The 14,355-nt window shown below is 33.0% G+C and overlaps 1 protein-coding gene across 2 annotated transcripts in view; it reads right to left on the bottom strand.

Annotated features, from left to right (window-relative positions):
* The window catches only part of LOC143044545 (uncharacterized), a 47,096-nt gene that overhangs the window by 31,843 nt on the left and 898 nt on the right, over positions 1-14,355 (bottom strand). Inside the window, exons 2-6 of one of the 2 annotated variants that reach the window (XM_076216605.1) lie at positions 13,972-14,097; positions 7,661-7,729; positions 6,867-7,082; positions 5,464-5,606; positions 3,728-3,905 (exon numbers count right to left, since the gene is read on the bottom strand). In XM_076216605.1, the coding sequence (XP_076072720.1) occupies positions 3,728-3,905; positions 5,464-5,606; positions 6,867-7,082; positions 7,661-7,729; positions 13,972-13,984 (619 nt within the window). In that variant the 5' untranslated portion in view covers positions 13,985-14,097. Of the gene's footprint in view, positions 1-3,727; positions 3,906-5,463; positions 5,607-6,866; positions 7,083-7,660; positions 7,730-12,432; positions 12,571-13,971; positions 14,098-14,355 lie in introns of those variants that run through there. The other variant, XM_076216604.1, reaches the window with a different exon arrangement.

The raw sequence follows: 14,355 nt of genomic DNA, 5'->3' as shown, positions 1-14,355 counted from the left end.
CTGTTGAATCAATTGTTTTGTGGGTATCAAATTTCGTGGATGGAGAACAGGTTCATTTTCGTGGATATTTGATTTCGTGGTATTGACGTTTTTTGTGTACAATGCACATAGAAAAATTGTATTCCGTTAATTATTTGAATGAATCCAAAGTAAATAAAAAGAAATAAAAAATAATGATTCGGTAATTTTGGTTCAATTTAGTCAAAAATAAGTTTAAAAAACATGAACAAAATCTGAAAATGATTGAATTATTTACTGGTCAACAATTCTACTCATTTATATATCTATGCATCATCAAATCCGTATTCATGCAACCTTTGCTATGACCTTTTTGCGAATTAATTCTGCGTCGTATTGTCAGCTTGTTCATACATGTATAGGAAAAGACTTTCCACATTTAAAAGAAAAAGAAAGAATACACTTAGACTATACCATTTCGTTGACTTATCTCGCCTATATTAGAACTCTACAAATCGATTGAATGTTTCATTTTTTACAACTCATGTTGCCTACTATAAATGTCTTTGATTACTTCGGTTTTAAAATAAGCATAATTTTACTTTCTAAGCGAGACATCTTCGTTGGTATTGGTAATGACATGGAATTACGGGAAAAGATGAATCTTTTCATTTTTTAAAAGAAACAGGATGTTTGCCAAAATTACTATTATAAAAAACAATACAATACCCCATCGAGTGTATCTTAACGTTTTTTACAATATATCTCTGGTTTCTACAAACTCACACTGAACTATAAACATTATGAATCCAAAAAACATGTACTTAACAAAAATCGAAGAGCGTGTTAATATGAAGATGAAAAATATATTACAAAATTAATTTGATTGAGTTGGCCTGTCAAATTGTAACATGCGAAGTTCATTTATTCTGATAGTGTGGTATGATTGTCAATGAGACAACTTTTCACAAGAGACCAAATGACTCAAACAGTTACAACTACAACTCACCGAACTGCATTCAACAATTAGTAAAACCAATACCACAAAGTCAGCTATAAAGGCCCAACATGACAAATGTAAAACAATCATACGAGAAACCAACGGCCTACTTTAAGTACACAAAACTAGAGGCTCTCAAGAGCCTGTATCGCTCAACTGATTCTACTTCGGTTTTTGAAATCATATAAAAAATATAAAATTTTGCTAAAAGTAACAACATTTGGCCAGCACCTCATAAGGAAAGGCACATTCATGCTATGTTTGGTTTCATTCCATTCAGTGGTTCACTAAAAGAAGACATGTGTATGCATTTCCCATATGGTCCTAGTTTAAACTAAGTCCCCCTGATGGCGGCCATCTTGGATGTTAATAGGCTACAAAGTAACAACATTAGGTCAGCACCTCATAAGGAACATTCATGTCATGTTTGGTTTCATTCCATTCAGTGGTTCTCTAAAAGAAGACATATGTATATATTTCCCATAAGGCCCTATGTTAAACAAAGTCCCCAGATGGCGGCCATCTTGGATGATGGATCGGCTACAAAGTAACAACACTTGGTCAGCACCTCATAAGGAACATTCATAAAATTGAGAAAGGAAATGGTGAATATGTCAAAGCGACAACCACCCGACCATAGAGCAAACAACAGCCGAAGGCAACCAATGGGTCTTCAATGTAGCGAGGATTCCCGCACCCGTAGGTGTCCTTCAGCTGGTCCCTAAAATATGCATAATAGTACAGTGATAATGGACGTCATACTAAACTCCGAATTATACACAAGAAACTAAAATTTAAAATCATACAAGACTAACAAAGGCCAGAGGCTCCTGACTTGGGACAGGCGCAAAATTGCGGCGGGGTTAAACATGTTTATGAGATCTCAACCCTCCCCCTATACCTCTAGCCAATGTAGAAAAGTAAAAGAATAACAATACGCACATTAAAATTCAGTTCAAGAGAAGTCCGAGTCTGATGTCAAAAGATGTAACAAAAGAAAATAAATAAAATGACAATAATACATAAATAACAACAGACTACTAGCAGTTAACTGACAAGCCAGCTCCAGACCTCAATTAAACTGATTGAAAGATTATGTCTTCATCATATGAATATCAGGTACAATCCCTCCCGTTAGGGGTTTAGTATCATACTTTCATAAAATATATGAGAAGAACATAACCTGTGTCATGCCAACAACTGTTTTTTTTAGAAATAAATGTGTTTAGTTCCGATGCAAAGACCCTATCAGTGAATCAATGTTAAAGCCAAAATATGCAATCTTTAATGACCTGACAACAGTATCGTAACTATATCCCCTTTTAATAAGTCTATTTAAAGGTTTTGTTAGTTTCTGAGGAGAATACTGACATTTTTGTGCTTTATAAAGAATATTTCCATAAAATTTTGGATGTGAAATACCTGAACGTATAAGATGTCTGCATGTTGAGTTATATTTACGATTTATTTCCTTATACCGGTGATAAAATTTAGTAAATGTTTTGACCAGTTTGTGATATCGAAAACCCTGGTGTAATAATTTTTCAGTAATACATAAATTTCTCTCGCTAAAATCTAATACATTGTTACATACACGAGCGAATCGTACAAGTTGAGATATATAAACACCATAAGATGGTGACAAGGGAACGTCACCATCTAAAAATGGATAATTAACAATAGGAAATGAAAAATCATCTCTTTTATCATAAATTTTTGTATTAAGCTTCCCGTTTATGATATAGATATCAAGATCGAGGAAAGGGCAGTGGTCATTGTTATCATTAGCTTTATTTAAAGTAAGTTCTTTTTTGGTTTCATTCCATTCAGTGGTTCTCTAAAAGAAGACATTTGTATATTTCCCTTAGGGTCCTAGGGTAAACTAAGTTCCCCGCTGGCGGCCATCTTGGAAGATGGATCGGCTACAAAGTAACAACACTTTGTCAGCACCTCATAAGGAACATTCATGATATGTTTGGTTTATTTCCTTTCAGTGACTCTCTAAAAGAAGTCATTTGTATGCATTTCCCATAGGGTCCTATGTTAAACTAAGTCCCCCGCTGGCGGCCATCTTGAATGATAGATCGGCTACAAAGTAACAACACTTGGTCAGCACCTTATAAGAAACATTCATGCCATTTTTGGTTTCATTCAATTCAGTGGTTCTCTAAAAAAAAGTCATTTGTATGCATTTCTCATAGGGTCCTATGTTAAACTAAGTCCCCCGCTGGCGGCCATCTTGGATGATCGATCGGCTACAAAGTAACAACACTTGGTCAGCACCTCATGAGGAACATTAATGTCATGTTTGGTTTCATTCCATTCAGTGGTTCTCTAGAAGAAGTTCAAAATGTAAAAAGTTAACGACGACGACGACGGACGACGACGGACGACGGACGCAAAGTGATGAGAAAAGCTCACTTGGCCCTTCGGGCCAGGTTAGCTAAAAAACAACCAAAAAGCATATACGAAAAACATCAACAAACGACAACCACTGAATTGCAGGTTCCTGCATTTGACTAGGCACATACATACAGAATGCGTTGGGATTCAACATGTCATCGGGATCCCAACACTTCCCCTAACCTAGAACAGTGGTGCGACAGTTTAACATAAGAACGAACTATCAAATTCAGTTGCAAAAGGCTTAACTTATCATGAGAGAGAAATACATCTAACGAAACCCGTTTAAAGACAATCAATGAATTTAAGATTTGCAATTGATATGTTTTTGTTTACATATTTTTCCTTAAAATGATTCAAACTTACTCATCTGCATTCCTATCAGTTTATAAGCCGAAAACAAATATGTTTTGCCACCACATCTGTCAAATTTGTCATCATCACATCGTATATCGCAGTCTTTGGTAGATATTTTTTGTAAAACGTCTAATTTGCTGCTCCAAGATTTTTCCGTTTCCTTTGGTAAGCAATAGCAGGTTTCATTCTATTTCATATCAAATATAACTATAGTTAAGAAAACAAGAGAAGAGATACTTTACTCACTTTTAAGTCGATTTAAGCCATTAAAATTTTGATTGGTATCCGGTTGCAATTTTAGTTCATCATAAATTTGATTAGCGATATAAATTATCTTTGTCACAGATGGCTTCTGCTCCCATATTATCGAATACATATATAAGCATGACACCAGCTACACTAAGTGTATCAAAATGTTAACTTTATATAGTTTTGAATGTTGTTTTCGATCTATGGGTTTGACTGTCTATCTGGTATCTTTTGCCCCCTTTGGTTTTTAAAATCCTCGTTTGAAAGAAGCTTTTGTGCTTAGCAAAAATTAAGACGCGAAAGAAGTCTACTCCTAGTTTACCTTTGTTCAAAATATTATATGTGAACTTAACAACGTACTTGTTCGAACCTAAAAAAATAAATAATTCATTTACAGGTTATATACAAGCTACTTAAAGTTTGTAATTTTGATTCATAAGAAGACCTCAGATGTTAAATGTCTTTTTGCTTTGTATCGATCTGATGATTCTAGCCCTTTCAACTGATTTTTATAGTTTGTTCCATTTATGTTTTGTTACACCACTGTCCCATGTTAGGATAGGGTTTATAAAATAAAAGAAGATGTGGTATGAATATCTAATGAGACAACTGTCAACAAGACACCAAAATGACACAAAAATTAACAATTATAGGTCACCGTACGGCCTTTAACAATGAGAAAAGCCTATACTGCATAGTCAGCTATAAACGGCCTCGAAATCACAATGTAAATCAATTCAAAAGAAAAAAACTAACGGCCTTATTTATGTACAAAGAATGAACGAAAAACAAAAATGTAACACATAAACATACGATAACCACTGAAGTACAGGCTCCTGACTTGGGACAGGCACATAAATACATAATGGGGCGGGGTTAAACATGTAAGCGGGAACCCAATCCTCCCCAAACATTGGACTTTAGCATAACAGTACCACATAAGAACGAAACATAAAAATCAGATGAAAAAGGCTTAACTCTTCAGATGGACAAAAATACATTGCATGCCTTACACATGTTAATCACCATAATATTCAGTGATGTGGATATATATAAAAAGAAGGTGTGGTATGATTGTCAATGACACAGCTTTCCAAATCAGACTAAATGACACAGATATTAAAAAAACTATAAATGCATGTCCGAAGGATCTTGAAATTCAGTAATTGTTGTTTGTTGCTCGATATCATATTTGTTTTTTAGTTATTGTTTTGCTCATAAGTCATGCTCTTATCTTTCTCGTTTGAATTGTTTTACATTTTTCGTTTCGGTTAATTTTATAGCTGAATATGTGCTATGGGTGTATTCATTATTCATTATTAATGACAGTTAGATAGCCTATAGTTTTAAATGTTTGTGTCATTTGGATCTAAAGGAGTGTTATCATAGTTGCAATCATACCACATCTTCTTTTTTATATGTGTTTAAGATACATGAGTATATGCATCATTTCATTTCACCAAATATATTTATACAAGTTAAAGTGTTCTTTATACCTGTAGTAAAATAAAGTCTTTGTTTTCTAAATTTCCATCTTGTTGACAAAAGAGAGAACACTTTTCGACTCCATTATGCATCATCTTTTTTCTATGTGTTAATACATTTGCTGTACTGTTGACGTTCATAAAATTCAAACACTCTAGAAGAAGAAAAATATAACATAATTAAAAAGACAATAAAAAATAAACTACTAACAGATTAACCGTTAAATGAATGACTGATTGCAAAATGAATGTTTGTAAAAATTCTGGATAAAAATGTATTTGATAAACGAGGGGCGAAAGATACCAGAAGGGAAGAGAGGAAAAAAATTGACAACGACATTGCTAAAAAAGAAAAAGTTAAGCAGAAAAATAATAGTACACAAGACACAACATAGAAAACTAAAGACTCCAAAAACGGAGGTCTCAGGTGCAACGGAATCTGAGCAGATCCTGCTCCACATGCTCCTGTTGTGTTGGTCATATTTTTACAAACCCGGTAAATAATCTAATTCAGTAGGTTACATTCAGGAAAAGGGAAGGAAATGAATTTACGACATAATGAACATAGTTGATATCATTTGTTTAACGGTTATTCAATAATAGTTTCCTGACAATTGTAATTGACCTAACAGTTTCGTACCCTGACTTTGTCCAACGAATAATATTGTTTCATCGTAGCTTTATTTAATTGCATTGCAAAAGAATAATTATTTGATCATATATATCTATTTTTAGATAAAACGCAAGAACATACGACTGAGCTAATAGTGAGGTATTGTATTACAATTGATCTGCGCAACGCAAAGCAATATATATTCATTTTACATTTTATAAGGTAAAAATAAACGAAAACTTATCGACTCACACTCGTGCATTAACCATATAGGTTAACATATATATCTATGTGTAAACATGTCTGTAGGAATAGATGCCTAATTAAACTTACGAGCTAAAATAAATTCAAGTCAACCAATCATGTCAATACAGTCATGATCAGCATAGGTATCTCTTATTATAACACATTTAGATTATATACTTTAATCGCAAACAGTGTAAACCAAAACACAGACGCAAAATTCGTAATTGACAAGAAAAATATTGCTGTTACTAGCATACAATTTTGAAATCATGCTGAATAACATATTGTATTTCATCATAAAGATCAGTTCTTCATCCGGGTTTTGCTTCACTTTTGGTGGATTTTTTTAATTAGCCTTTTACGTTTGTTTCAGTTTTAGGACATTAAAATACTTTATCCCTGCGCATTGCGTAAGAAATATTAAGGTGAAAATGCGTATCTGGTGCAGTACAATTTGTATTGTACTAACTCTACATATGTTCTTTTTAATAATTATAATTTCGAAAAAAAAACAATGAGTGTTAATAGTCAAACTATTAAAAATCAATTATTTTACCGTAGTATTCCATGACAGGGGACCGTACTGCATAACCATCAACCCAAAGAAAAGGAGGTTTCTCTTTTACATTAGGCAGCATTGTATTTGCATTGATAGTCTGACATGTCTCTGAACGACACGAATTGAAGATGTCCTTTCCAGACAATGTCCAGCCATCTACACAGTTATCCGAAGCTCTATCCCATGTATGATTGACTTCACTCACATTAAAAACTGAAAGACAAGTACATGTAACAAATAAAAAAAAACATATGGAAATTTCATCATATATTTTCATCTCCTGTATAATCTTCATCACAAACTAACACGAAAGCAATCGTCCAGCAGCAATTTTGCACATTCAAATTCAACTTTTTTTGCCATACAGGAAGTACTTGTTTTGCTATGAGTAGTGTGCTTGTTATAATTTTTTATATGACCAATGTTGACTGTTGTGTATCAAAATAGTAGCCACAATTCCGTAAATTTATCCAGGTTCATGATTACGCGAAGTGTGACTTATGTATCAAGTGAATTGTTGCGTTCCCTATGGCTGTTACTATTTCATCAAGATTACTGATATCTACATGTATTAGCCAAAGATGACGAGAGTTAACAATTTAAGGATTATTAATTGCATTTTTTAGTTGCATGATATAAACTAATTTCATATAGTTTAATGTATAAAATACATTATGAATCGCATACTGATTAAAATAACAATAAAAAGATACAATTCGGTTACAGCAGCAGTTACACAAAATAAAGACCTATATTATAATTAAATAAAATGCATAAGTAGGTAGGAATACCTGTTATATAAGGAGTTGATTGTAATGTAGTATGTTCAGTCCAAATACCGTTTAGATCTTCTGTTGAATCTAGATAAACAAAACAATCGTGTTGTTATGTATGGTGGGATAAAATTTTAACAAATATAACTTGCAAAAAACAAATAGTCAAGACTATTAAACTAATGTTACTGTTATTGATAAAGCTAACAGGTTAATATAATTTGGATACCAGTGCGCTAACGCTCACATATAATGTAACTATGATTTTATAAACATGTATTGGCAGCTATATCCCATGTATATGTGGCTTCACTAGCATCATCAACCGGAAGATTAGAAAAAAAATACATGAAATATTCAGCATATATTTCCATTTTCAGTATAACATAATGTCCATCTCAAATTCACACGTAAGAAATCGTCCAGCAATTTTGCACATGCAACTTCAAATTCAAGGTTTGTTTTCCTAACTATTTTTTGTAAGTGCTAGGAATAGTATGGAAATATATAGTTAAAGATGATGAAAGTCGCGTAAGGCACCATGCAGTAAACAAACAAACTAAAAAGCATGGCCTTATCATACTTTCTCATTATATGTTTATACTTTCATTTAGTTAAGAGTTATTTAGTTCACACATTGTTGTCAATAGAATGCAATTTCATTTGACAGTCATACAAGTGATAATTTTAGCTAGCTATAAATAAAGGCAACAGTAGTATACCGCTGTTCAAACTCATAAATCCATGGACAAAAAACAAAATCGGGGTAACAAACTAAAACTGACGGAAACGCATAAATATAAGAGGAGAACAACGACACAACACTACAATGTAACTAACACACACAGAAACGGACCAAGCATCAGACAAAATCCCACGAGAATAACAAATATAACATCAAAACCAAATACATGAATTTGGGATAGACAAGTACTGTAACACGTCTTATCGCAATGTCAATTTACACTCAAAAATAAGAGAAAACAAACGACGCAACGTTAAATTGTAACACACACAGAAACGAACTATAATATAACAATGGCCATATTCCTGACTTGGAACAGGACATTTTTAAGGAAAAAATGGTGGGTTGAACCTGGTTTTGTGGCATGCCAAACCTCGCACTTTAATGGCAATGTTAAATATAACATAGAAATGACAACATAATATTACAGGACTACAATACAAATAAATAGGAAAACGTATTAGACAAAGAAACACATGATTAATGAATAACAAAAAGCATCAGGTCTCGTCCACACAAGACTCACCAGTGACGCCCAGATATAAAAGATCGAAAGCGAAAAAAAGTACAACGTTGTACAGCACTGAAGATCAAAAGTTGAAAAAGGTTGTGTCAAATACGGCTAAGTTTGTATGCTTGGGATAAGAACATCCTAATTATTTAGAACAATTAATGCTATTGCAAACAGTAAATTTTATCAAATGAATATAACAGATATACATAATGAAACTGAAGTATTAACTCATTACATAAAACAAACACGAATACATAATGAATGACCAACACAGAATAGACACACCCGACTCAGTCCAGGCCTCAACGCAGTAAATTATGAAAATGACGTCACATACGACGACGAAAAGGCATTAAAAATTACGTCACATACGATGGTGAAAAGGCATTAAAAATTTGAACATATGAAATGTCCGAAACAGCAGAAAAATTACGTCACATATGAAAAACTATATCTCAAAAGTTAGATAGAATTAGGATTGATTAAAGATTAAAATAGAACTAAATACTGATATTGCATTTAAACACAATGCATATTGCAATACTTATTAATAGCAATTAACTATAATATGTATATGTGCAGTTTGTTATGAATCCAACTTCAAACTTAAATTATCGTACAGATTATGTTGACCAAATTAAATCTAATAAATGACGGCGGTGATTAATTTTTGTTTCCATAACATATAAATATAATAGAAAAGACGTCAACACATTTGACAAAATCCGATGAGAATTACAAATATGACATTAAACATTTAAACTAAATACATGAGTTTGGGATAGACAAGTACCGTAACACGTCTTATAGTAATGCGAATTCACACTCAGCAAAACAGTCACAATCGGGAATAAGTCACGTTTGGTAATTAAAAGATTAGACGACATTATGACAAACCACAATCTACCATGTGGTAAAAATGTCCTTAGCTAGTTTGGTTAAACACACATCGTATGGATCCACCAATTCGTGATGGTGTCCATAAAACTTGCGGAGTGTCAATTTTAATCTGTCCTCCTCATAACTTTGTTGGAGAAGTTTCTGCGTAAGTAGCACACTCCTGTATATGAAGTCCATATAGTGTGAACAAGCACGTGAATAACGTATCAATTGTGGTATGTAAACACCATACGAAGGGGCAGATGGTATGTTATTGCTGAGAAATGGGAAATTGATAATTGGGAAGTTGAAATCGTCCCGTTTGTCATAGATTTTCGTGTGAAGTCGTCCATCTACGTCAATATTGAGGAAAAGATCAAGGTATGAAGCAGTCCTTCTAGTATCAGTAGTATCCTTAATTTCAAGTTCACTGGGATATATGAGATGTAAGTATTGGCTGAAGTATGGGTTATTCAATGATAGAACATCATCAATATATCGGAAAGTAAAATTAAAGAATTTCGGAAGATGCTTTTTCTTTTTGTCTTTAAGAAGGTTTTGAATGAACTCTGCTTCATACGAGTACAAAAACAAATCAGCCAGCAGGGGTGCACAATTAGTACCCATTGGAATACCGATTGTCTGTTGAAATATTAATCCTCCAAACTCAACAAATATATTGTCGATCAAAAAGTCCAGCATTTTGATATCATCTTCAGTATATTTTCTGGAAGATTCAGTGTGATTCTTCACAAAATATGAATTATTGTAACCCAAAAAGAAGAAATTTGTATCTACGATTCCCATTTTTATAGAAAAAGCTCTGTTTTATGAGATGATGAAGTCGATCTTTCAACTGAGCATGGGGAATAGTAGTATATAGCGTAGAAAAATCAAAAGTTTTTATGTTGCTGCAAAATTGCAAAGATTGTGATCGAAGGTTAAGCAGTAGATCTTTGGAATTTTTGAGAATCCACATCTGGTTAACAACACTGGTAAAATATATCTCCTCACAATATTTTTGAAGCCCATATTTAACTGTAGAAAGAATAGTAGTCAGTACTTTAGAAAGATGTTTAGTCATTTTGAAGATCCAGCTATGTATCGTTCTTTATATGGAGTTTTGTGTAATTTAGGTATCCAGTATAATGAGGGCAAGTTTTCTTCGTTTTCTTTGATGTTGATACCAAAAGAAAGAAGGACAGATTTATGATTTTGTAAAATTTCGTCCTTGGTAAATGATGTTAAAGAATATGTAGGATTACCAGTAGTTTTATCAATTCCAAGCTCTGTAGTGAGACATTGCAAATAATGTTTTTTACATATGAAGACAATATTATTGGAGGCTTTATCTGCTGGAACAACGACATATTTGTCATGCGAAGAGGATAAAGCATCCACAACCTCCGGATTCTTGAAAGGGTTAAAAACTCTAGTACTCATATTACATCGTAGTTTATGTATGCGCCTCTGAATGCATGATCGAATAGCTTTGATCCATTCAGACAAAGTGTCCAGTTCTGGTTCGTCTGGTTCGCGCTTTACCCATTTTCTTGCATAGTCCGCAACTGCATCCATCAGTAACTTGAAATTCTTTTTCCAGTTGATGGGCTGGGGAATTCTATATTTTGGTCCCTTGGCTAACAACTCTCTTAGTTTTTCATTGGTAACGATGCCAAGGTCACCAGTAATGATATGACCAGCTGGACTGTAATTGTATTGTGACGATGTACATGAGCAATCCGTATGAAACCAGGTTAAATCCACAATTTTCGACAGAAGGACATGTATGTACCAAATCAGGAAAATGACAGTTCTATTTTATTCGTTGGTTTTGTTTGCTTTGTTTGAGCTTTTGATTTTAGTATTCGGTATTTTGTTTTATTTATTTTAAAGTCATTTGAAACGATTGGCTGGTGGAAATAATATTAATCCAATTCTTGAACCTATGCATACATATATCATAAACTTAGTCGCGATTTGAACATTTTTTTTTTGCATAAATTTCGTATAATCGTCAACAAATAATTCAATTGGTCAGTGTTGTTGTGAAAATATGGTAGCTAATTAAGGGTCGTGTTTTGAAGCAGAAGTTTAACGATTGTCACCCGTTCGTAAACAATCAACAAATAATCATGAATATTCAGGTAAGTACGTGTATAACAGGTACAATAAGATATAGTTTATCTTCATGTTGGAGTGATGTTTACGTTTGGTTTTCAATTCGCACTTGCGTATCGCGGACACAGGATTTTTATGAGAAAGGTCACGCTGCATACGGAAATCATGTCGGCGAATTGTTTGCTGGAAGCTAACAATTTGAAAAAGTAAACATCTCCTTAATTTGGACAAATTGTTGAATTTTCATATATACATAAGTTTCATGATAAAAACTAGCCCTTTAGTTATAAAAAAAATATGCATAATGTTTTGAAGTTTCACATGTTTTTAAGCTATAAGACAATGCAGTAGCATTATGTATGAAAAAAATAGTTATACACATGTTGTGAATGCATTATCTGAAATAACAGTTGTTTTACCACAATGCATCAGTTAACATGCTAACATGTTGTCATGTTTATTTTGTTTTCTTTTACAGTGAAACTGACACCACACATTTAAGAAATACACATTAAAACTTTAAAAACTTACATGCAGACGGATATGTTTGAGAACACAAATTTCCTAATACATATATGTGTATGACACAATTCATCAATCTAATTTCATTTAGACTTATACACATGTTTGAGTAGTGATTAAATGAAAGATTTATAAACATGTACTTTTACGACATCTGATCAGGAAGGAAATAACTATATATGTATATGAACCAGACTTGGTTTTCTCTTAATTGTAAAATTAAAGTGCATCATGTCGTTTCTTGTAAAAGCCCTACATGATATCCGGATTGAACTGTCCCCGCCCTATTATTGTTTTACATTTATTCTTTCATAGTCCAAAATTCATTGATAAATTATGGATTTCTCTTTTGAGATCACCTGGCACACAGGGTTAGATCAGCTATTAATTGGCGCCCGTGTTCGACGTAAATGTGTTCAAAACAGGAGCCTCTGGCCTTTTTTAGTCTTGTATTATTTTAAATTTCAGTCTCTTGTGTAAAATATGGAGTTTAGTATGGAGTTCATTATCACTGAACTAATATATATATTTGTTAAGGGCCCAGCTGAAGGACGCCTCCGGGTGCGGAATTTTCTCGCTGCATTGAAGACCTGTTGGTGACCTTCTGCTGTTAGTCTGTTCTATGGTCGGGTTGTTGTCTCTTTGACACATTCCCCATTTCCATTCTCAATTTTTATTAAATATGAAACTACTGAACTAGACTCAAATTTAGATGAATGATCCTTTTTGCATCTAGTATGCAATTTGTGTTTTTATTTTTATTTTGGAAAGTGAATTTACATGGGCGCCATGGCTAAAAATGAAACATACTAGTTAAATACCATTTCTAGCTAATATTTCCAATTAAAAATAGTAAAAGTTAAAAATTAGTAAGCAGGTCAAAATCTTTAAGACAAATCCGACCATAAGCTTTAAAGTTACTACCACCATAATAACATGTATGGAACTCCATAGTATCTGGTTATTAATTTATTAATTTCAAAATAAAAGCAATTTTAAACAATAAAACTGTTAAAAAAAGTAAGATCTACTAATACTGAAATCCAACTTTTTTCCTGTAGTGACAATGCGCATATGACGTATTTGTTAATAAGCCTAGTATGATTGACAATTATAGTTAAACGATTATGAAAGAAAAAACTGTCGAATTTCTTCCTTCTTGTTTGCCTACGCAAAAAGTAAAATTACAAATTCAAAAGAAAATTCCAAAACGGAAGGTCCCATAAAGGGTCACTAGCTTAGAGATACAGACACAAATTAAATAATGATTTTTTTATGTTCAATCATTCATGTAAGAGAGATAGTAAAATAATAATTCGCTATAAGCAACCAGTATGGATCAATTTTGTCAAAATAAACTAAGAAATATCGATGATATGAGCCCATGGTCAAGATTATCCCTCGAGCATGTCAGCTCTCGAGCCTAGGCCTGATAAGGAGTCTGATATGAAAAATGCCATGTTATAATCTATATGTATTAATTCCCTTTTGACAGAGGGTCGTATGCTTCAGTTTTCTCAATATAGATACTACATATGTGATACTAACCTTCCCCAGACATCTTTTGACATAAGGCCTTTCGCTTTTCGGTACAGTTAATAGGAAGAAGCTTAGAATTCTTCTTCTCTTCTAAACGAAGTCCCAGGCATTTGTAGTCATATTTTGATGAACGTCCTTAATAAAGCGATAAAGACGACAATACTTATATTGATGTTAATGATAAGTGAAAGTTATTATTCAATGCATATTAGTATTCTTTACATCGCTGATGAAATTTCAAACACAAATTTATAAAACAATATGTATAAAAATCACCATGCAGTGAGCCGCATAAGCAAAATTATTAACTGCTCAGGCGAAAATGATAACCTATACAAAATTAGTCGTAATGAAATAACAAAAAAAAAAAACAAACTAACCTACCTATTGTGT

This window comes from Mytilus galloprovincialis, chromosome 9 (assembly GCF_965363235.1).
Source record: "Mytilus galloprovincialis chromosome 9, xbMytGall1.hap1.1, whole genome shotgun sequence".
In the NCBI taxonomy this organism is placed as follows: domain Eukaryota; kingdom Metazoa; phylum Mollusca; class Bivalvia; order Mytilida; family Mytilidae; genus Mytilus; species Mytilus galloprovincialis.
This window is presented reverse-complemented; position numbering and strand designations above follow the sequence as displayed.